This window comes from Phyllobates terribilis, unplaced genomic scaffold (assembly GCF_046119375.1).
Source record: "Phyllobates terribilis strain yellow unplaced genomic scaffold, ASM4611937v1 Scaffold_4__5_contigs__length_816908805, whole genome shotgun sequence".
Lineage (NCBI taxonomy): Eukaryota > Metazoa > Chordata > Amphibia > Anura > Dendrobatidae > Phyllobates > Phyllobates terribilis.
In genome coordinates this window covers 723,473,848-723,496,929 of record NW_027362764.1, presented here as the reverse complement: position 1 = coordinate 723,496,929, position 23,082 = coordinate 723,473,848, and the positions used below count along the sequence as shown (strand labels likewise).

At 47.9% G+C, this 23,082-nt stretch overlaps 1 protein-coding gene across 1 annotated transcript in view; it reads left to right on the top strand.

Annotated features, from left to right (window-relative positions):
* The window catches only part of ANGPT1 (angiopoietin 1), a 490,004-nt gene that overhangs the window by 219,032 nt on the left and 247,890 nt on the right, over positions 1–23,082 (top strand). The window contains exon 2 of the mRNA XM_073679768.1: positions 18,653–18,808. Within this exon, the coding sequence (XP_073535869.1) occupies positions 18,653–18,808 (156 nt within the window). The remainder of the gene's footprint in view (positions 1–18,652; positions 18,809–23,082) is intronic.

The window sequence follows — 23,082 nt, the reverse complement described above, 5'->3', positions numbered from 1 at the left end:
TCATCCGCCAAGGTTCCTGTATGCGACACCTCAGCCAATTTGTTTGAAGGCCCAACTTCGTTACAGGCCTCTGCTTCAGAAGAGCAAGGTCGCAGCATATTACGGTGCAACACCCTGGGTGTCACAGCGTCATCCCCTTCGGGCCTGACCTCGTAGACTGGGTTGTGGGGTGATTCTTCTTCACCACCCGATATGGTATCGCCTCCCAACGATGGTCCAGTTTACTCCCAAATCGTTTGGCCCTGACCAGCACATGGTCTCCTGGCTGGAGTGATCCACCTGAGGTCGGGGGCCTATCTGTATGCTCTACTTCCTGAAACTTCTGAGCGACCAATCTTCTCATTGTATGAAGCCGGCACTTGTGCTCTCGAATCCAGGTACTCGGGCTACTGCCCGGGCCGGAGTCTTCTGAGTCTAGCTCTAGTTCAGTAACTTCTCGTCCACTCCTTCCAAACAGCAACATGTAAAGGGTGTAGCCAGTAGTCGCATGAACTCGATTATTATACACCCACACCAGCTCGGACACAAATTCGGGCCACTTCATCTTTATGTCCGCTTTCAGTGTTCGCAACATTTGCAACAGGGTTCGGTTGAAGCGCTCGCATGCGCCGTTCCCTTGAGGGTGGTAAGGCGTTGTTCGGGATCGGTCGATCCCATAGATACAGTATAGTTCATCCATCACTCGTCCTTGGAAGCAGGCCCCTGGTCAGAATGTATTCGCTTCGGACACCCATAAATCCGGATGAAATCCTAACATCCCACTGGCCTAGGATTTGTAAGGTAGTTGGAAGGGAAGCGGCCCTGGCATCCTGGTCGGGTCTTTGACCAAGGGCAACCCATTCTCTCAGCTTTGCGAGCTCTGGGTCGGATTGTTGCAAATGTTTCCACTCGTCTCTTGAGTGACCCAGGATTTGAGTGGGCCTCGGTTCCTCTCTAGTCTCCTGGGTGTCGACCACAGCAGCGGCAAACTGGCTGAAATCCGGAATCTCGTCGCCTTCTAGCTCCTCATCTCTATCCCTCTTCGGGCCCATCTGAGTAACCCGGGACAGGGCATCTGCATGAGTGTTCAGAGCCTTGGACCGATAGGCGATCTTATACTGGTATTTGGACATCCTTGCGACCCACCGCTGCTCTAGCGCGCCCAGCTTGGCGTTCTCCAAGTGGGCCAAAGGGTAGTTATCTGTCCGCACTTGCACTTCTGACTCCGACAAGTGCTCAGCAAATTTCTCGGTCATGGCCCACACCAGTGCCAGTAGCTCCAGCTTGAACGAACTGTAGTTGTCTGGATTCTTCTCCGTATCGCGGAGCGACCTGCTGGCATACACAATCACCCGCTCTTTTCCTCCTTGCACTTGAGCCAGCACTGCTCTCAGTCCATGCTAGCTTCCATTAGTGTACAACACGAAAGGCTGCGAAAAGTCAGCGTAGGCCAGAATTGGGGCATCCGTTAGCGCCATTTTCAATGCTCGGAATGCCTCTTCTTGTCGTGGGCCCCACTGAATGGGCTGCCACTTGGCTTCCCCAGCCGTTCCTCTCAGCAATTCATTGAGCGGGATCGCAATCTTAGCGAAGTCTTTAATGAATCTGCGGTAGTATCCAGCAAGCCCCAGGAATGCCCTCAGTTCTCTTAGATTGGCGGGTGTGGGCCACTTCTGCACGGCAGCTACTTTCTCCGCAGTGGGGTGCACTCCCTCACTGGACACAGTGTGCCCCAGATATTCAATTTCCCGCTTGAAGAGACGACACTTACAAGGCTTAATCTTCAGGCCGTACCTCCGAAGCCGTTCTAACACTTGTTCCAGTCGGCGGAGATGATCTTCAAACGTAGTGGAATAGATAATGATATCGTCCAGATATATTAAAGTGGCTTCAAAGTTGAGGTCCCCCAAACATCTCTCCATCAGTCTTTGGAAGGTTCCCGGCGCATTTGTTAGCCCGAACGGCATCCGATTTAACTCAAACAGGCCCATAGGGAGAACAAAAGCTGTCTTCAGACGATCCTTCTCAGCTACTGGGACCTGCCAATAGCCACTGGCCAGGTCGAGGGAAGAGAAGAACTTGGAGCTTCCTAGCGCAGATAGAGACTCTTCAATTCGGGGGAGTGGATAGGAGTCCTGTACTGTACAGGCATTCAGCTTCCGATAGTCTACACAGAATCTCAGGGTACCATCCTTCTTCCGGACCAGCACGATAGGAGCCGCCCAAGGACTCTGACTTTCGTGGATCACGCCATTCCGCAACATGAGGGCCAACAGCTCTTTCACCTCCTGGTACATTTGAGGCGAGATCTACCGATATCTCTCTCGAATGGGAGCAGTATTTCCAGTGGGTATTTCATGCTGAATGTCCCGAGTGTACCCGAAATCGTCTTCATGTTGTGCAAATGACGCGCCCCCTGGGCCAGTGCTGTAGTGCGGCGCACGTGTGCGCGGGGGAATACCCGGAGCCGGATCCGATGGGGGTAGTAGTCTCCGAGTGGCGGGGACCCGGTCCGTGCCCAGGGTGGTCAAACTAAGTGTGTGGCAGTCTTTGTAGATGTTGTTTAAGTGTCGACTACGCCACCCGTTGATTTGCGGTCGCAAGGCCGCCGCTGCAGAACAGTCCGCTGAGGCCGGTGGTATGTGTGCAGCAATGGTGGTATAACCCCCAACGGGAGAGGTATGGCCTCAGGGCAGCTGGTGCGGGTGAAGGGAGTGATAGAAAGGGCGTCCCGGTACCTTTAGTGCTGGTAGTGCGATGGAACACAGAGACTGATTGCAGTTTTCAATGCTTTACTCACAGATGTTATCAGTGTCAGTCCTGCAGGTGATGACGACCCGAGCCGTGCTGCGTCCACCAGGTACGGGGACCGACCAACCCCCAGGCAGTTACAGAGTGTGACCTTGAACTCCTTTCTCCGTTCCTTTCTCTGGCCGTCCCCACTAGGGACCCACCCATGTCCAGCTTCCTCGGGCCTTCTGGTGGCGAAACCTATCTCCGGTTTCCCTGACCCTATGTGGCGTGCCTTCGTGGTGAGTGTAGTGAGTGGTCGCGCCAAGACGTGGCCACGACCTCCAGTTCCTGGCTGAGGATAAGTGGCCTCCACCAGTTCGGGATCCGGTACCCTGATCTGCCAACCCTTCACCCGCTGACTCCTAGCGTGTTCGGGTTCCCTCTTCCTTCATGTCTCTGGGCCTTTCTCCAGGTTCCATTCCTTCCTTGTTCCATGTTCCTTTCCTCTTGTCTTTCTCTCTCTTGCTCCCTTCAGGAGCAGCACCCAGACAGGGCTGCTGCTCCCTGTCACTACTCTTCTCCTCTTCTTCTGTCTGACTGAACTGAACTGAACTCCTAAGATGGTGCCCACCTTTTATACTCCCTCTGACACCCGAGCCCAGGTGACTAGCCACCAATGGGCTCCTTCCTATGCCCAGAGTCCCTCCCCTCTCTGCTCCTGCACCACTGGGATATTCCCCCCCCCCTCCCACTCCAGCCAGGGACAGACGCTGTCGTACCTGCACATCTATCTGGTGGGAGTACCGTTGATCTGTCCCCCGGAAATGGGATGTATGTGGTGCATGCAGCTAACTGAGTTCTAGTCCACACTCCATCCTTACCCAGGAGTGGAATACCACACCTCTGGTTCGAGGTGCAATACCCCTGTAGCAGCCGAGCCCTCGGGGTGCTACATTCCCCCCTGGTAAACCACAGCACGTCCTCGGGCTGAAATAGAGTAAAAACAATTTTTAAAGTGTACGTACACATAAAACACATCAACTTTCATCCATCCCTTTATGGGAGGTTTTCTCAACAGCTGGCTAATGCCACCGGAACTCTTTTACAAAAACACTATGTAAAACTTTGGCATCATATCAAATTTCACATTAAGGCATTCTCAAATAAAACATTCTTGAATTCTCGGGTTCTTGGGATCTTGGGATCTGGCCGCTCTCAGTCTTCGGCCAGGTAGAGGGAAGGGATGACCGCTCTCAGTCCTCGGTCAGGTTAGGGATTAGGGCAAAAATAGGCAACAGTTCTCTTTCGGTCCCAACGGGGACCACACTCTTAGTGGAAACAGTCCCACAACAGTCCTTATACCCGGTCGGGTAACTATTTACATCTCCTCTTTTACCGTTTACGATTAACGGTGTGCTCCACACGCTCCTTTCTCTTCCTCAGGTTCAGACCCGTCCGGGCCCTCTTTCTCCTCCTCCTCCTGGTACGATTGCTCCTCTTCTTCCTTGACCCGGTGGACATGAAGGGCGTACCACCCCTTCACTCCCTTATGCCTGGTATAGGTGACGGTATCTCCAGGCACCAGGTCCCGTCCACTGTGCCCCTCCGGTAGGTGGGACTCTACGTCGCTCCTGTTTACAAACACCTGGCTTATGGTCTTCGGGTCTTGGATGATGCCCCAGCCACATGCCATGTGAAACTTAACAACAGTCCCGGTGACTCGGGGACCGTGAGCTGTACGGGGGGGTCCTGGCGGGTCCTTGTCTTCTGCTCCACGTTTTTAATGTGGAGCCACTCCTCCTTCACTTTCCTCTCTCTCCGCTCCCGCTCAAACGTTGCCAGTTGTTGGCGGCAGGTCTCATAGCGCCGGGCGGCGCCCGCCCGGGTCTCCTGAGTGAACCCCATCAGGTCTTCTCCAGTGGGGTCCCCCTCGAATTGAGCGTCTTCCAGCGGGGGTGAAGAGAGGTCCACGGGCCCCGGCTGGGGTGCAGCGCCCGCGGGCACTCGGCCTTTTAACCAGGCCGGTGACTTTCTGATCGTGCCCGGTGTTGGGGAGCACGGTTCAGGGCGAGGCTCCGCTGCAGAGCTTGCTGCTGGAGGGCTGACTACTGGTGGTGGATGTACGGTGGGCGGTGCGGCACCCAGAGCTTCGGGTCCCGCGGCGGGAGGTAGGGGCAGGTCCGCGGCCTCAGGGCCCGGAGTAACGGCGTTCCCCTTACTTGTCGTTGCGGCCTCCCCCGCGGCGTCGTCCCCGGCCTCCGGTCCGCTTCTGCTGCCTCTCGGGATCAACGCGGTGCTGGATGGTGGCTGCACCTCCGGTTGGCAGGTCAGCGTGCGCCGGGTCAACTCCTCCTTCCACCCGGCGAGCACGTCTCGTTGCGCCCAGATCGTCCTCCTGTTCAGCTCTTCCAGCGCGGCCTGCGCGTACTCCGGTTCTTCCTTCTGGAGCACTGCTAGCAGCTCTGCAATCTGGTATGGCGGCTGTGGCGGTGAAGCTCTCCTCCGTATCCGACATCCTCCTCCCCCCTAGTGGACCGTGGCCTACCTTGCGATGATCCTCTTCCGTAGGCCGCGGCTCTGCAGTGGATCGTCAGGGTTGAGGACCTTCCGTCGCGCTCCTGTGACGTCGGCGTCACTGGGCTCCTTCCAGGACCTTACGCAACGTCCGGACGTGAGGCGGGGCTTCAGTTCTCGCGGGCTTTCGGAGTCCCCACCCCTCTTCTTCCCGCACGGCGTCCTCAAGATGGCGCCCAATGGCGGGAAAACTCCACGGATGGCGGGAAGAAGGCAGAAGATGGCGTCGGATGGCGGGAATCGGCTCCGGATGGCGGGAAACGACTCCGGACGGCGGGAAACTTCACCACAGGTAAGTAAAAAGTCTCTTTTTCAGGCACGCAGTACCCGGTGGTTACGGGCACGAGATCCTGCCGACTACGCCAAAGTTGACGCGCCCCCCGGGCCAGTGCTGTAGTGCAGCGCACGTGTGCGCGGGGGAATACCCGGAGCCGGATCCGATGGGGGTAGTAGTCTCCAAGTGGCGGGGACCCGGTCCGTGCCCAGGGTGGTCAAACTAAGTGTGTGGCAGTCTTTGTAGATATTGTTTAAGTGTCGACTACGCCACCCGTTGATTTGCGGTCGCAAGGCCGCCGCTGCAGAACAGTCCGCTGAGGCCGGTGGTATGTGTGCAGCAATGGTGGTATAACCCCCAACGGGAGAGGTATGGCCTCAGGGCAGCTGGTGCGGGTGAAGGGAGTGATAGAAAGGGCGTCCCGGTACCTTTAGTGCTGGTAGTGCGATGGAACACAGAGACTGATTGCAGTTTTCAATGCTTTACTCACAGATGTTATCAGTGTCAGTCCTGCAGGTGATGACGACCTGAGCCGTGCTGCGTCCACCAGGTACGGGGCTCGACCAACCCCCAGGCAGTTACAGAGTGTGACCTTGAACTCCTTTCTCCGTTCCTTTCTCTGGCCGTCCCCACTAGGGACCCACCCATGTCCAGCTTCCTCGGGCCTTCTGGTGGCGAAACCTATCTCCGGTTTCCCTGACCCTATGTGGCGTGCCTTCGTGGTGAGTGTAGTGAGTGGTCGCGCCAAGACGTGGCCACGACCTCCGGTTCCTGGCTGAGGATAAGTGGCCTCCACCAGTTCGGGATCCGGTACCCTGATCTGCCAACCCTTCACCCGCTGACTCCTAGCGTGTTCGGGTTCCCTCTTCCTTCATGTCTCTGGGCCTTTCTCCAGGTTCCATTCCTTCCTTGTTCCTTGTTCCTTTCCTCTTGTCTTTCTCTCTCTTGCTCCCTTCAGGAGCAGCACCGAGACAGGGCTGCTGCTCCCTGTCACTACTCTTCTCCTCTTCTTCTGTCTGACTGAACTGAACTGAACTCCTAAGATGGTGCCCACCTTTTATACTCCCTCTGACACCCGAGCCCAGGTGACTAGCCACCAATGGGCTCCTTCCTATGCCCAGAGTCCCTCCCCTCTCTGCTCCTGCACCACTGGGATATTCCTCCCCCCCACCCACTCCAGCCAGGGACAGACGCTGTCGTACCTGCACATCTATCTGGTGGGAGTACCGTTGATCTGTCCCCCGGAAATGGGATGTATGTGGTGCATGCAGCTAACTGAGTTCTAGTCCACACTCCATCCTTACCCAGGAGTGGAATACCACACCTCTGGTTCGAGGTGCAATACCCCTGTAGCAGCCGAGCCCTCGGGGTGCTACACAAACACTCCCTGATATCGCTGTAGAAGTTGTTCGATCTGCCTTACTTGTCCAGCAGAAAACTCAGTAAGATTAGCCTCCATTTTCTCCAAGAGGTGGCACCCAGCCAATGGTTCTCTTCCATTCTCTTGGCTGTTGAGGGACACCTCCAGGGTCCATGGCTCTCCTTCCACAGGTGCCAGCCCTATAGCGTCAGCTCTGGCAAGGGCCTCTGGCATTATACAGACTCACGCCACCTCTTGTCGGGGCAACAACTGTAAACTCGTGCCACTTAGATTGATGCAACGCACGGGCACTCGACCCTGCCACACGGTGGCCAGGGTCCGAGCAACCAGGAGTCCTGAGGGTGCTTCCTCTCCCTCCATTGGTTCAATTTGAATGTCCACGCCCTCTAAGGACACATGTGCCAGCACCGGTAAAGTGAGTACAGTTTGTCCCACTGGCAGTGTCATTGTGGCTTTGGGTGGTATCGATACCTTACCAAGGTACTGAGAGGTAGCGGGCAATTTTTGAATTTGACTGACCCCCACGAGATGCTGGAATACTCTCTTGCTAGCTGGGTCACGAGTGGTGCGGGTCCAGTTGTTTTTGTTACAGCCCTCGGCCAGGAACTGTCCGAGCTCCTTCAGCACATTCATGCCCAGGGTTACAATGGGCCCATCGCCTTCGGGCCCTGTGGTCAGTACAATCCCCTTCCGACCGAGGTCCTTTCCACATGCCCGGACAGACATCCATACTACTCCCGCTACTGGGATAGGTAGTTGATTAGCAGCCACCAGCTTTACAGTGGGTTCCTGCCAGCAACGAGCAACTTCAGGAAAGTGGCTTTGGAAATACGCCTCAGGCATAGTGGTCACCTGAGACCCAGTGTCCATTAGGCAGCGGATCCGCTGCCCATTAAATTCAGCCCAGATAATGGGCCTCTCAGAGACAATGTCTTCAGAGCTCCCTCTTCCACTCTCTGAAGCTCGAGACCCCACGGTATGCTCCACAACCGTGGGGCATCTTAGTTTAACGGCTGTCCCCGCCTCCTCCTTTCTCGGTTTGGACAGTCTTTGGAGATATGCCCCCTACCACCGCAGATCCAACACTCTGGTCCTCGTTCTACTGATAGGTCTGGTACATGACGTGTTGGGGCCTCGTAGGAACGTCTTTCTCGCTCTGGTCTCCGCCCACGTGGGGCAGTATGATGCATCGGCAAGGAGGCAAGAGGGGCCTTTCTAATAGTGTTCAGCTCACCCCGAATATCTCGAATTTCCTGACGTATCTCCCGTACCCAATCAGACTCCTTGTTGGTGAATCCAGGGGTAATTGCCTAATGACTTCCAACTGTGGCTTTGAGAACAGGAACTTCTTTCTCCAGAACTCTAGCTTCAGCCCCTACCTCCAGGAAGCCCAGATCAGGGCTCAAACGCAGCCGCTCCTTCAAGATCTGCCTCAGGGAAGGGTCTTTCAAGCCAGCAATCAGTTGGTCACGCAACACTACATCCAATGGTCCCAGTCCTCGGTTCCCATCTCGAGCCTTCTTAGTGATATAGGCCGTCACTTCCTGTAATGCATTAACATACTGATTTATGGTCTCATTTTCCCCTTGGACCCCCTGAAACAACAGTAGGCTCAAGTGTCCCAGATCTGTGGTGTCACCATGCATGTCCTCTAGGATTTTTATCACTCTGTCCACGGTGTCACGGTCCCCAGGTGGGCGGTACATCACAGTTTGCCGGGCCTCCCCATCAAGGGTTAGGAGAGCCAGTTCCACCTGGGCTGGGGGATCGAGGGGATACATACGTAGCATACTTCTCAGTCTTTCTACCCAGTCCCACAGTGACATGCCATCCCCCTGAATTTGGGAAGATGATTGAGCATAGCCCCCAGGGGTATATGGTTCTGGCCAGACCCAGCCGCAGACTGATCTGCCATCTCTGCATCTGAATGTTGCATCCTGCCGACTACGCCAAATGTAATGCAGGTGCCGGAATGCAACGCACAGAGACACAAGACAGGGACAGTCGGAGATGATTATAAACAATTTATGTATATATAAAACAGGTATTGTGAACAAGGGGATAACAACAAGGGTATTAAATGGTAATTTGAAATATTAGCAAAATACGAAGTCTGTCAAAGTAATGTGGTGCACCCAGTCAGGGGAGTCACCACGTCAGTTCTTTATCTCTGTATATGGCTCTAGCGGGGGTCACTGGTTATTCCTGCTAGGCCGCAAGTCTTTTCTGGACAAAATCAATTAAAGCAAGTTTAGCTTCTTCCGCCCCAACTGTTCCCCTCCCAACCTGAGTACCTAAACCCAACTGGCCCCGGTACCGTGAGTGAACAGAAGAAGTGACGGCTCTGTTCACGTATGTAGCTCTTCTGCTTTCACTGGCGTGACTTTCCTGGCTCAGCAGTCTCTCAACTCCTCTTTTCCTGGCCGTTGGAGGCAGTCTCTCAAGCCGGGGATAGGGGGGTCCAGACCTCATCTGTCGGCGGGCAGTGTCAGGTTCCGCAAACTCACTCAGCACCACAAGCAGGTTCCGACTCTCCTCAGTAGGTACAGCACTCGGTTCACATCTGTGAGGGATCCAGAGCTCATCCACTGGCACCTGGCTGTGGCACCTCGCAGGCCTCCGGCTTAGGCCTGCCACGCGGGGATCCTCAACATGCAGGGAGCACGTCTGCTCCTCTCTGCTGCTTGGTGCCAAAAACTCCTCAGGCTTGGCGCGCTGGCCTCTTATCTCCAGGAACTTCTTCCTGGAAGTCACCTGACCGGGTCCAGTGTCTAAATCTGCTCTCCCTTCAACTTCTTTTGTATATCTTGGTTTCGCTTGACTGTGTCTGGCCAGCAGATGGCAGTCTCTCTCCATCTTTGAAGCATCATGTAAGAGTTCTCTTAAAGGCTCTCTCGCCTCTACTATACCTATATAAGTTTTACACCTATCGCTGAACAGGAAACCTAATTCCTATATATCCCTAGAGCTAGGCTCTAGATAGGGAGGGGGTAAGCACTGATCAGTCCCACTATAAACTAAAGACAACAAGAGAGACAAACGAATGGGGGAAACTTAGCTTGAGCAGACACACACCAGAGGGATAAAACCAAACGTCCTCCAAGGGCACCAGCGAGGAAGCTAGCCGACTGCAATTGCTCCAAGCCTTCAGAAGGGAAAATGAGAATATCATCAGCGACTCCATGAAGCAGACTGAAAGTTTTTAAACACCCCTAGACCAGGGTGTGTCAATCAGAGCAGGAGGGAGGTTGCCACTGGGTTCAAAAGTCAGAAGGATTATGAAGGCGTCTGCAATGCCAAACGCAGTGACCTTCTGCAGTCAGATCCAGAGCGACTGTCTGTTACATCTGACACAGCAGTGACCTCACCTCTGTGCACTTTGCCACAAATTGTACTCCATTCAGGGACTGGAGTTAGATTTCTGGCATAAGGAATGAATTAAACAAGCTGTGACATCACACCCCCATCCCACCCTAGTGTTATGTTCTGCAACTTAGAACTAAGGAACAGGAGGGAAAAGCTGTCCCTGCATTGAGACTCTGCTTTACCCTACGCTGGGGTGGGTGCCCTATTCCTTATGAATAGCCCCACCGAAACTCCAGCACTGAACTCAAACGAAGAGCTGTAGGAAAGGGAAAGGGGTCCCTAAAAGATCTAAGGACTGGGAGCAAAAGCAGGAGACCTCCTAACAGAAAAGTTAGTTGCAGAAATGAAAATTAAAGGAAACAAACCTGGGGGAACAAGAAGAGCCAGGATAACAATAGTCCAAAGCAAGAATAACTAAACCAAGCTACTTAGCCAGAGCACGAGCGTTACAACACTGATGTCCAGCAGGGAATGGGGGCCAGGTGCTGGGTAATAAATAGTGCAGAGATCAGGTGACCAAGAAACCCAGCACCAGAGGAAAAGACTAGAAGCCAGCAAACCACAACAAGATGGCAGATAGTAAAAAAACAGAGATTCTAACAACTAGCCCTGTTCATTTTGGCGAAGTTGGGCGAGACTGAAATCAGGACAATAATGTATAGCTGCCTTAATGTGGGAGAGTTGGAATGTGTGAGATAGATAGATACAGTTATATGAAAAAGTTTGGGCACCCCTATTAATCTTAACCAGTTCCCGACCGCCCACTGTACTTAAACGTCGGCGCTGCCTGGGCTCTGTGCAGCGCCGACGTTTAAAAACGGTGGGTGGTCCCGCAGCGCTCAGGACCCCCAGGGTCCTGCAAGCGCTACAGTACCGCTCTAACATGTGGCATCATGGGGACCTGATTGGATCAGGTCCCCATGATGTTAACCTGTTCCTATCTTCTAGATGCCGCGATCCATAGCGATCGCGGCATTTAAAAGATAGTGACAGCCGGTGGTCGGCGATCGGGACCCCCCACATACCTTAGCAGCGGCGGGGATCCCGGTGCTGTGACCTCTGACATCATCGAGACCTGATTGGCTCAGGTCTCGATGATGTCAGCGTCACACCAGCCAATCAGAGAGATCACTAGGGAAGTTTGTTTTAGCAACAAACTTTCCCGGGCGATCTGGCTGATAAATACATTGTTTCTCCTCCGATCTCAGTGAGAGAGCAGAGGAGAAACAGTGTGACAAGAGCTGTCAGCCTTGCCACTGTAAAAGTGAAAAAAAAAATCAAAAAAGAAAGTAAGGTTAGGGTTAGTCAGTCCTGTCAGATCAGTCAGTCCTGTCAGTCAGTCAGTCCTGTCAGATCAGTCAATCCTGTCAGTCAGTCAGTCCTGTCAGATCAGTCAGTCCTGTCAGTCAGTCAGTCCTGTCAGATCAGTCATTCCTGTCAGTCAGTCAGTCCTGTCAGATCAGTCAGTCCTGTCAGTCAGTCAGTCCTGTCAGATCAGTCAGTCCTGTCAGTCAGTCCTGTCAGTCCTGTCAGTCAGTCCTGTCAGTCCGGTCAGTCCAGTCCGGTCAGTCCAGTCCGGTCAGTCCAGTCCGGTCAGTCCAGTCCGGTCCCGTCCGTTCAGTCCGGTCTGTTCTGTCCGGTCCGTTCAGTTCAGTCAAAAAATATAAAAATAAAATGGCCCGTCAGACTTATACCGCAGAGGAGGTGTATGCCCTGCTGTGTTCTGACACTGATGACAGTGCAATCTCAGATGGAGATGTGGATTTTGAGGGCTTTAGTAGCGGTGACACTGAGAGCTCAGAAATGAGCAGTGATTCTGGCCAATCCTCAAGCCCAAGGACCAGTACAGCAATAGGGGCAAATAGCGCTACTGGAGAAGCATCTCCAAATCAGGGAACACTGCCCAGTACAAGCGCTGTCCCTGCTACTAGTGAATTGGCGCACGCCAGTGTACAAGGGGCTTTGCCACATGATCTAGCATTTCCCAGATGGGAGGCTTCGGATTCGGCTGCTCCATTCAGCCCTGATTTCAACGCCACTCCTGGTATAAATGAGGAGGTGGAAGATTTTGGACAAATTCATTTTTTTAATTTGTTTTTTACAGACAGCTTGCTAGAGCATATTGTCGTGCAAACAAATTTATACGCATCCCAGTTCATAAGCCAGAATCCCCGATGTTACTATGCTAGGGCAAATTTATGGACACCAACTAATGTCCCGGAAATAAAAAATTTTTTAGGACTTATGTTTGCCATGGGGTTTGTTAAAAAACCGAGCATTCGATCCTACTGGTCCCACCACCCTGTTCAAGCCACCCCTATGTTTTCAGTCGTTCTTACTAGGACCCGTTATGAAATGCTCATGCGGTTTTGGCATTTTAATGACAATAGTCAATGCCTGCCCAGAAATGCCCCAGAACATGACAGGTTATATAAAATTAGACCCATCATTGAAAATTTGTCAGAAAAATTCTTAAGGCTCTACACCCCAACACAAAATATTTCAATAGATGAGTCTCTTGTAAAATTCAAAGGAAGACTGCACCTCAAGCAATTTATCCCATCTAAAAGGGCAAGGTTTGGAATAAAGATCTATAAAATGTGCGAAAGTTCAACCGGATACACATGCGTTTTTCGCATATATGAGGGGAAAGATAGCCAACTAAACCCACCAGGATGCCCTACTTATCTGGGGACATCTGGAAAAATTGTTTGGGAGCTGATAAGCCCATTTTTTGAAAAAGGCTACAATCTATATGTGGACAATTATTACACCAGCATACCCCTATTTAAAAGTCTGGTTGAACACAACATCGGGGCTTGTGGGACCATCCGTAAAAACCGTCAGGGGTTTCCACAACCATTGGTCAACCAAAAGTTTCAAAAGGGGCAGTCAGGGGCTGTACGCAACGGACAGCTGCTTGCCCTGAAATATAGGGATAAGAGGGATATTTTTGTCCTCAGCTCGATCCACACAGATGCCACAAGGGCCACTGTAGAACTAGGATCCACCACTCCGAAGCAAAAACCTGTGTCAGTCATTGACTACAACAAACACATGGGGGGTGTGGACCTTGCAGACCAGGTTCTACAGCCATACCAGGTATCAAGAAAGTCCTATACCTGGTATAAAAAGTTGGTTATTTATTTGTTTCAGGTGGCCACATACAATTCTTTTGTGTTGTACAAAAAAGCAGGAAATTCAGATCCTTTTCTTGATTATCAAGAAAAGGTCATTGAAAATCTTGTTTTTCAAAGTGTTAGCCCCGCTCATCCATTAGAATCTGAGGCTGTGAAAAGACTCACTGAGCGACATTTTATTGCACTTATTCCAGCAACGGAAACAAGAAGGAACCCCCAGAAAAGATGTCGTGTATGCACTAAGAGAGGAATGAGGCGTGATACCCGCTACTATTGCCCACAATGCCCATCATTGCCAGCCTTATGCGTCACTGACTGCTTTAAAATCTTCCACACAGAACCACGTTTTTAAACTGTAAAAATGTATCCCAATTTTCCATTCAAACATTTGGTTCATTTAGTGAATGACACATTCGAGTAGAGCTCACTTAATTTCCAGGGGGGGGTTCTCCAGAACCTAAACCTTCCATTGCGTGCTTGTTTCTGGAAATCATCCATTGAGTTAAAATGGTCACTAAACCCATAGATGAATTCCCAGAGGGGTGTCATTTTCAAAATGGGGTCACTTCAGGGGGGATTCTTTAGTTCTGGTACTTAGCACCTCTGAAAAGTGCCAGAACAGCAGAATCCCCCCTGAAGTGACCCCATTTTGGAAATGACACCTCTCTGGGAATTCATCTATGGGTTTAGTGACCATTTACCTATCTACTTATTTTCCCACCACTAGATTAATTTATACAGAGGAGTAGATTGTAAAATTCGGTCACTTGTTGGGGGTTTCCTCTGTTTAGCCACCTCAGGGGCTCTCCAAATGCAACATGGCTTCCGCTATCGATTCCAGCCAAATTTCCATTCCAAAAGTCAAATGGCGCTCCTTACCTTCCGAGCCATGCCGTGCGCCCAAACAGTGGCTTTGCACCACATATGGGGTATCAGCGTGCTCAGGAGTAATTGCACAACACATTTTGGGATCCATTTTTTCTGGCTGCCCTTGTGAAAATTTAAAATTTGAGGCTAAAGTAGCAGTTTTGTGTTAAAAATGTGTTTTTTTATTTTCACACTTCAACATTATAAAATTCTGTGAAGCCCCTGGGGGTTCAAGGTGCTCACCACACATCTAGATAAGTTCCTTGAGGGGTCTAGTTTCCAAAATGGGGTCACTTGTTGGGGGTTTCCTCTGTTTAGGCACCTCAGGGGCTCTCCAAAATGCAACATGGCGTCCGCTATCGATTCCAGCCAAATTTCCATTCCAAAAGTCAAATGGCGCTCCTTACCTTCCGAGCCATGCCGTGCGCCCAAACAGTGGTTTTGCACCACATATGGGGTATCAGCGTGCTCAGGAGAAATTGCACAACACATTTTGGGATCCATTTTTTCTAGCTGCCCTTGTGAAAATTAAGAATTTGAGGCTAAAGTAGCAGTTTTGTGTTAAAAATGTGTTTTTTTTTTTTCACACTTCAATATTATAAAATTCTGTGAAGCCCCTGGGGGTTCAAGGTGCTCACCACACATCTAGATAAGTTCCTTGAGGGGTCTAGTTTCCAAAATGGGGTCACTTGTTGGGGGTTTCCTCTGTTTAGGCACCTCAGGGGCTCTCCAAATGCAACATGGCGTCCGCTATCGATTCCAGCCAAATTTCCATTCCAAAAGTCAAATGGCGCTCCTTACCTTCCGAGCCATGCCGTGCGCCCAAACAGTGGTTTTGCCCCACATATGGGGTATCAGCGTGCTCAGGAGAAATTGCACAACACATTTTGGGGTCCATTTATTCTGGCTGCCCTTGTGAAAATTAAACATTTGAGGCTAAAGTAGCAGTTTTGTGTTAAAAATGTGTTTTTTTATTTTCACAATTCAACATTATAAAATTCTGCGAAGCCCCTGGGGGTTCAAGGTGCTCACCACACATCTAGATAAGTTCCTTGAGGGGTCTAGTTTCCAAAATGGGGTCACTTGTTGGGGGTTTCCTCTGTTTAGGCACCTCAGGGGCTCTCCAAATGCAACATGGCGTCCGCTATCGATTCCAGCCAAATTTCCATTCCAAAAGTTAAATGGCGCTCCTTACCTTCCGAGCCATGCCATGCGCCCAAACAGTGGTTTTGCACCACATATGGGGTATCAGCGTGCTCAGGAGAAATTGCACAACACAATTTGGGATCCATTTTTTCTTGCTGCCCTTGTGAAAATTAAAAATTTGAAGTTAAAGTAGCAGTTTTGTGAAAAAAAGTTAAATGTTCATTGTTTTCTTCCACATTCCAAAAATTCCTGTGAAGCACCTGAAGGGTTAATAAACTTTTTGAATGTGGTTTTGAGCACCTTGAGGGGTGCAGTTTTTAGAATGGTATCAATTTTGGGTATTTTCTGTCATAAAGGCCCCTCAAAGTCACTTCAAATAAGATGTGGTCCCTAAAAAAATGTTTTGTAAATTTTGTTTTAAAAATGAGAAATCGCTGGTCAACTTTTAACCCTTATAGCTTCCTAACAAAAAAAAATTTTGGTTCCAAAATTGTGCTGATGTGAAGTAGACATGTGGGAAATGTTATTTATTAACTATTTTGTGTGACATATCTCTCTGATTTAAGGGCATGAAAATTCAAAGTTTGAAAATTGCAAAATTTTCTACATTTTCGCCAAATTTCCGATTTTTTCACAAATAAACGCAAGTGGTATCGAAGAAATTTTACCACTGTCATGAAGTACAATATGTCTCGAAAAAACAGTCTCAGAATCAGGGGAATCCGTTGAAGCGTTCCAGAGTAATTACCTCATAAAGTGACAGTGGACAGAATTGAAAAAATTGGCCCGGTCACGAAGGCAAAAACAGGGTCTGGTGCGAAGTGGTTAAGCTTAATGTTTTATAAAATTGGTGTTTTTACAACAGCTATTTCAGTTTGATATATGTAATAACTGTTGGACACAGTAATGTTTCTGCCTTGAAATGAGGTTTATTGTACTAACAGAAAATGTGCAATCTGCATTCAAACTAAATTTGACAGGTGCATAAGTATGGGCATCCTTATCATTTTCTTGTTTTAAATACTCCTACCTACTATTTACTGACTTACTAAAGCACTTTTTTTGGTTTTGTAACCTCATTGAGCTTTGAACTTCATAGCCAGGTGTATGCAATCATGAGAAAAGCTACTTAAAGTAGCCACTTGCAAGTTTTTCTCCTGTTTGAATCTCCTCTGAAGAGTGGCATCATGGGCTCCTCAAAACAACTGTCAAATGATCAGAAAACAAAGATTATTCAACATAGTTGTTCAGGGGAAGGATACAAAAAGCTGTCTCAGAGATTTAACCTGTCAGTTTCCACTGTGAGGAACATAGTAAGGAAATGGAAGAACACAGGGACAGTTCTTGTTAAGGCCAGAAGTGGCAGGCCAAGAAAAACATCAGAAAGGCAGAGAAGAAGAATGGTAAGATCAGTCAAGGACAATCCTCAGACCACCTCCAGAGAGCTGCAGCATCAACTTGCTGCAGATGGTGTCACTGTGCATCGGTCAACTATACAACGCACTTTGCACAAGGAGAAGCTGTATGGGAGAGTGATGCAAAAGAAGCCGTTTCTGCAAGCATGCCACAAACAGAGTCGGCTGAGGTATGCAAAAGCACATTTGGAGAAGCCAATTCTTTTTGGAAGAAGGTCCTGTGGACTGATGAAACCAAGATTGAGTTGTTTGGTCATACAAAAAGGCGTTATGCATGGCGTCAAAAAAACACAGCATTCCAAGAAAAACACTTGCTACCCACAGCAAAATTTGGTGGAGGTTCCATCATGCTTTGGGGCTGTGTGGCCAATGCCTGCACCGGGAATCTTGTTAAAGTTGAGGGATGCATGGATTCCACTCAGTATCAGCAGATTCTTGACAATAATGTTCAAGAATCAGTGACAAAGTTGAAGTTACGCAGGGGATGGATCTTTCAGCAAGACAATGATCCAAAACACCGCTCCAAATCTACTCAGGCATTCATGCAGAGGAACAATTACAATGTTCTGGAATGGCCATCCCAGTCCCCAGACCTGAATATCATTGAACATCTGTGGGATCATTTGAAGAGGGCTGTCCATGCTCGGCGACCATCAAACTTAACTGAACTGGAATTGTTTTGTAAAGAGGAATGGTCAAAAATACCTTCATCCAGGATCCAGGAAATCATTAAAAGCTACAGGAAGCGACTAGAGGCTGTTATTTTTGCAAAAGGAGGATCTACTAAATATTAATGTCACTTTTCTGGTGAGGTGCCCATACTTATGCACCTGTCAAATTTTGTTTGAATGCAGATTGCACATTTTCTGTTAGTACAATAAACCTCATTTCAAGGCAGAAACATTACTGTGTCCAACAGTTATTACATATATCAAACTGAAATAGCTGTTGCAAAACACCAATTTTTATAAAACATTAAGCTTAAGATTAATAGGGGTGCCCAACCTTTTTCATATAACTGTATATAGATAGATATATAAATAGATAGATAGATCACACCTTATTCATCATCACCATTATTATTATTATATTACATTATTACCTATGGATAGATAGCAGAAAATATTAAAGTGAATCAAACTGTTTATATTCTGTAGTAAGAACACCCTTTATAATTCTTCAATCATTCCAAACAGGAAATCTTTGCTTCTTTGGGTTGTTTATTTTTATCCTCAATCTCTTTTTCCAAAAAGCTTCCTCCAAAATATAAGCTGGTCACAGTGTTAAATTCCCATTTCAGTTTACTAGAAGGGAAGCAAGGCATTAATGTATTCCATAGAAGAACATGTACAGTATGTAGAGGCTACTGGTCCACCCAGAGGACTGCTGTAGACAGATGATCATCTGTAAGGATTAAAGAACAAAAGTTGCAGTTGATTTCTCTTGGGAAAAGAAAACATATTTTGTTTTTCAAACTCCTAATTAATTCCAGCAAAATACAAATTTTCAGTTTCTTTTGCACTTTAGTCCTTGTTTCATGATGACTTTGCTCCAATTAATCAAGTGATTAAACCTTACGGTCTCAGGTTTGGAAAGTCTGAATACAGTTTACTGCAATCCAGTAAGGTCTGTTTGTGACGACCATCCAAAATTACATTGAAAAATGATCTTCTATTGGGGGGACGGTCAAAGAAAATGGCCAGTGTGTATAATATATTCATGATTCATGTACAATATCTCATCCGATGTTCTTATATTTGTAATTTTTATTCCACAGCTGGAGAATTACATTGTGGATAACATGAAATCAGAGATGGTCCAAATACAGCAAAATGCAGTTCAGAACCAGACGGCAACCATGTTGGAAATAGGAACGAGTCTTCTAAGCCAAACAGCAGAGCAGACGAGGAAACTTACAGACGTGGAGACACAAGTGAGTGAGGGCACAACTATTTCTTCCAAAAACAGCCATACACCTGGACATCCACTTTAAAGCAGAAAATTGAGTCTGGTTTAATAAAGTGTTAAAATATCCTCCCGAAAATGCATGATTTTTTTTTTATTTTTCAATATTACTGGACATTAAAAATGAGCAATTACATTTGCACTGCCGTGCGTTCAGTCTGGTCCTCAGTGGCAGATGGTCTTCTCTCCTGCCCCTGGCATCCTCTGGCCGGCATTCTGGGTGGCTCTTGGTCTTAGTAGACCACGTCATGTCATCACATACATCATGCCATGACGGCATGATATCGCAGGGTTTAGTAAGCGACAGAAGCAGCCAGGATACCGGGCGAAGGTTTCTGGGCGTAGAAGGAAAGACTAGCTGCCAAGGAAGACCGGACTGGATGCCAACCCAGTGTAGGTTGAATGTAATTGCTCATCTCTGCAGAGATGGGGGCCAGCCCAGTTAGGCTTAAGAGGGTATTCCCATCTCCAGTATCCTATCCCAATATGTAGTAGGAGTAATAATAATAATATTAGCAAATACCTTCAATTAGAAATATAGAAGAGTTCTTCTGATTTTCTATGTTGCTTACCCCATGTGTAGGGCATTGCAGTAGCTTAGATCTCCGTGGTTCCGACCACTCACTGTTACTTAGTGACGCACCATACGTTGTGTAACCATGGATATCTAACCTACTGCAATGCCCTGCACATGGGGTAAGCGACATAGCCAATCAGAAGAACTATACTACATTTCTAAATGTAATTATTTGCTAATATTATTATTACACATACTACATATTGGAATAGGATCCTGGAGATGGGAATACATACCCATTTAAAGCATTAAGAATATGTGAACACATTTAGTATTTGCAGCAGATTTTTCTGCACCAAGAACCAAAGTGTTGGCAGGAAAAATTCTGCAGAAAATATGCATGTCTTTGACGCATTTGTACATGCTTTTTTATGCTATTTTACTTGCATTTTTTCCCATTTATTTGAGTGAGTGACAAATGATGCAAAAACTTTGAAAAAACTGACACACTGCAGATTTAAAAAAAATGCTTTGATGGTTCAAATCTGCAAGAAAAAAATAAGCAGTGTGTGCATGAGACTTCAAAAATTTCATTCACTTTGCTACTGCTGTACCTTTAAAAAACATAGGGAAAAATAAAAGGCAAAAACGCAGCGTGTGAACAAGACATTATAGTTTTTGAACATTTTGAAATTTTTAATTATTTAAAGGGGATCTGTCACTACATTTGACCTATCTAAACTATTAATATGGGCACACAGGCTAAAGACTGCTGAGAATAGTCCTACATGTATGCATCGTATCAGATGCCTTGTTATAGAGAAATCATCTTTTATCACTTCATGTAAATGACCTCTTCCTGTATATTGGAAGAATGTTGTCTGTAAGATAACTCTGCCTCCAGAGATTATTTTGCATGAAGGGAAGTTACCAGTGTGATGTGTGATGGCCGCTCTCTGCTCTCCTGATCTCACTGCAGAGCTGTGTGTGATTATACCTGACACATCTGCAGGTTCCTCTCAGCTTTAGCTTCCATTTCACAGGCAGACGTTTGCAATATTGTTACAATACAGCAGAGCTGAGAGAGCTGCAAAAATATGTTTGCCAGAAGACAAATTTTATTTCTCCTGTTCTGGGTTAGTTACTTGTCTCACACTGGTAACTCCCCCTTCATGTAAAACAAGCTCTGAGGGCAGAGTTATCTTCCGGGCACCATCCTCCCCAGAGCCTGGAAGAGGCCATTTATTTGAAGTGATAAAAGATGATTTATCCACGACAAGCCATCTGATATGAGGCAGGCAGGGATCTCTCTCCTCAGCAGTCTCTAACCTGCATACTCATATTAAAAGTCTAGATAGGTCAAATGTAGTGACAGATTCCTTTGCATTTTGGAAACACATCAAAGAGTTTGCTCTCCCTTCCTATGTGTCGGATGCATGTATGGAGGGGGATGGCTTTGGATCAGTTAAAAAAAAGTGAGCCATCTCTCTTCTTTGGCCAACAAGAAAGCTGGCTTTGCTAATGAACTAGAAAACCAGCCCCCTTCATACTTGAAGGGAGAATTCCTGGACCAAGAGTAGGGGTCTAAAGTTGGGCAGTCGATGGGACTTAGAAAAATGAAAGAGAACTTATAGGAATGCAGAGATCCCCAGCCCACAAGCCATACAAGCACCAAGTCTTCCTGTCCCATGTGGTTGGGGGTTTGGTAGTTTAAACAAACACCAGAAGGGCCCCTATTTAATCTTTTACCTCAACTCCATGTACCCTGTATGCTAACACGAATGGTAACAGCAGGGAGCTCCTGGCCATCTAATGCCCTATACTTGGCACACTGAATGCACCATTCATCAGCAGGTTAAGGTCACCCCATAAACGAAACAACATGGAAGTCCAAATAAACATGAGCACTAATAGCTGCAAGCAGCACACATGATATTTGCATTCATTCTATTCATTCTTCTCTGAACTCGATTATTAATTTCCCATTGACAGCTCTTGTACCGAGATTTATTTTGATTGAGGAGATTCTACACTGGCTTCTGAATAATTACACCTGTGACATCCGTACTGATTTTACGTAAAAAAACAAAAAAACAACAATGTTTCTGCCATCCAATTGATGCTGCCCAAACCACAGGCAGCATCTACAAGCTGTATGGTAATATAAAAAAAATATTCTCGAAAAATACCTTTTTGCTCCATCCTGGATTTCCAGTCTTTTAGTAAGAAGATTTACTATCTTGACTGAGGGAAACAAGATACAAGGCCTGCGGGTCCTGTTACGGGCACTTCAGTCATGCTGCTTCAGGATCATCAGATGCAACATGAGTCATCAAAGAGCAGGAAGGACTGTAAAAAGGGAGGAGAAATAAAGACATACAGTATGGGATAGAGAAGGACCAGTATGCAGTAACAGAGGAAGTGCTGCAGGAGTAATCTAGTCTTGTGCATAACACTTTATAGAGTTTTATAGACCACTATTACTAGCATGACCTACCAAACAAAAAAGAACACAGTGCAACTGACAGCAGTACAAAGAACAGGTTAGATACATCTTGTGAGCACTGTTTTATTAAAGGGAAGCTGACAGCTGATACATGGTGTCCGATCCAGCCAGTACCTGTCACGTTGTGACCATAGGAAAGCCAGGGAGGAGGGACCTTATACTGTCCCTTAATGTAAGGAAACCCTAGCCTATCCCTAACCCCATGGTAACCCCTGAAGGTGGAGATGCCCGGGTCTCGTACCTCTCTGTGCTCCTACATAATCCTATGCAGCTCCCACCCTCCCCCCAGGGAGGAAAGATCAGGAGTAAAAGGGTAACACTGACTGGACAGACAAGGGGAAACCAAGGCAGAATCAAAAGACAGACACACAGGATAAAATACAAAGGTGAAAATGGGTACACAGTAAAGAGGCAGAAAAGCCACACAAAAGAACACCAAAAGGGAAAGGTAGAGGTACTCACAACAAACCGCATGCAACAATCTCAAGACAACAAGAGCGACTCTCTAAAACACTTTCTCCAGTGAACCCAGGAACAGAATGAAGATTCTATTGGTCGCATGGAGGGAGGCCAGGCACAGGTTTATATAATGGAATGGTGTGGTTCCAATAAGCAGCACAGGCAATAGACTACGAGGAACTCTATACACTTTCCATGCCACAAGAAACCTGTTAACTCATGAATGTCCATTTGTATTTAAAGAGAACCTCTGCTCAGCTAATCACTGCGATCTTCTAATCTCAGATGTACCACGGGTCCCAGCAGAATTTGACAAATTCATGGCAGTGCCTCATACAATCTGGGTCCACATATCAGGGACTGGCTGTATGATCTTACTCAGATAAGTTGGACTCCGAAATGTGTTTCAGAGAAAAACATACTTCAAAAGCCTCCAGGGACCGAGTTACATGGGAGACTAGTTGACTGTGTGCTTGTATGAGGAAAATTGTGAGTCACTGGAAGCACGCGGGGAGAGGCCGCCGGAGAACCGCCTTAATGATCAGTCACTTGTGCGTCTCTGTCGCCGGAGGGTTTTAAAGTGCTTTTTTTATGTGAAACACCACAGCGTCTTACAGTCAAACATTCTTATCTGTGATTTCACAGCCAACATGTGCTACATGCTGCCTGTGGATCGGGCAACGGGTATCAGCTGTCAGGTTCCCTTTAAAAAGTAACTGTTGTTTACATTTTTATTTCATAAATCAATAGTAAACATGAA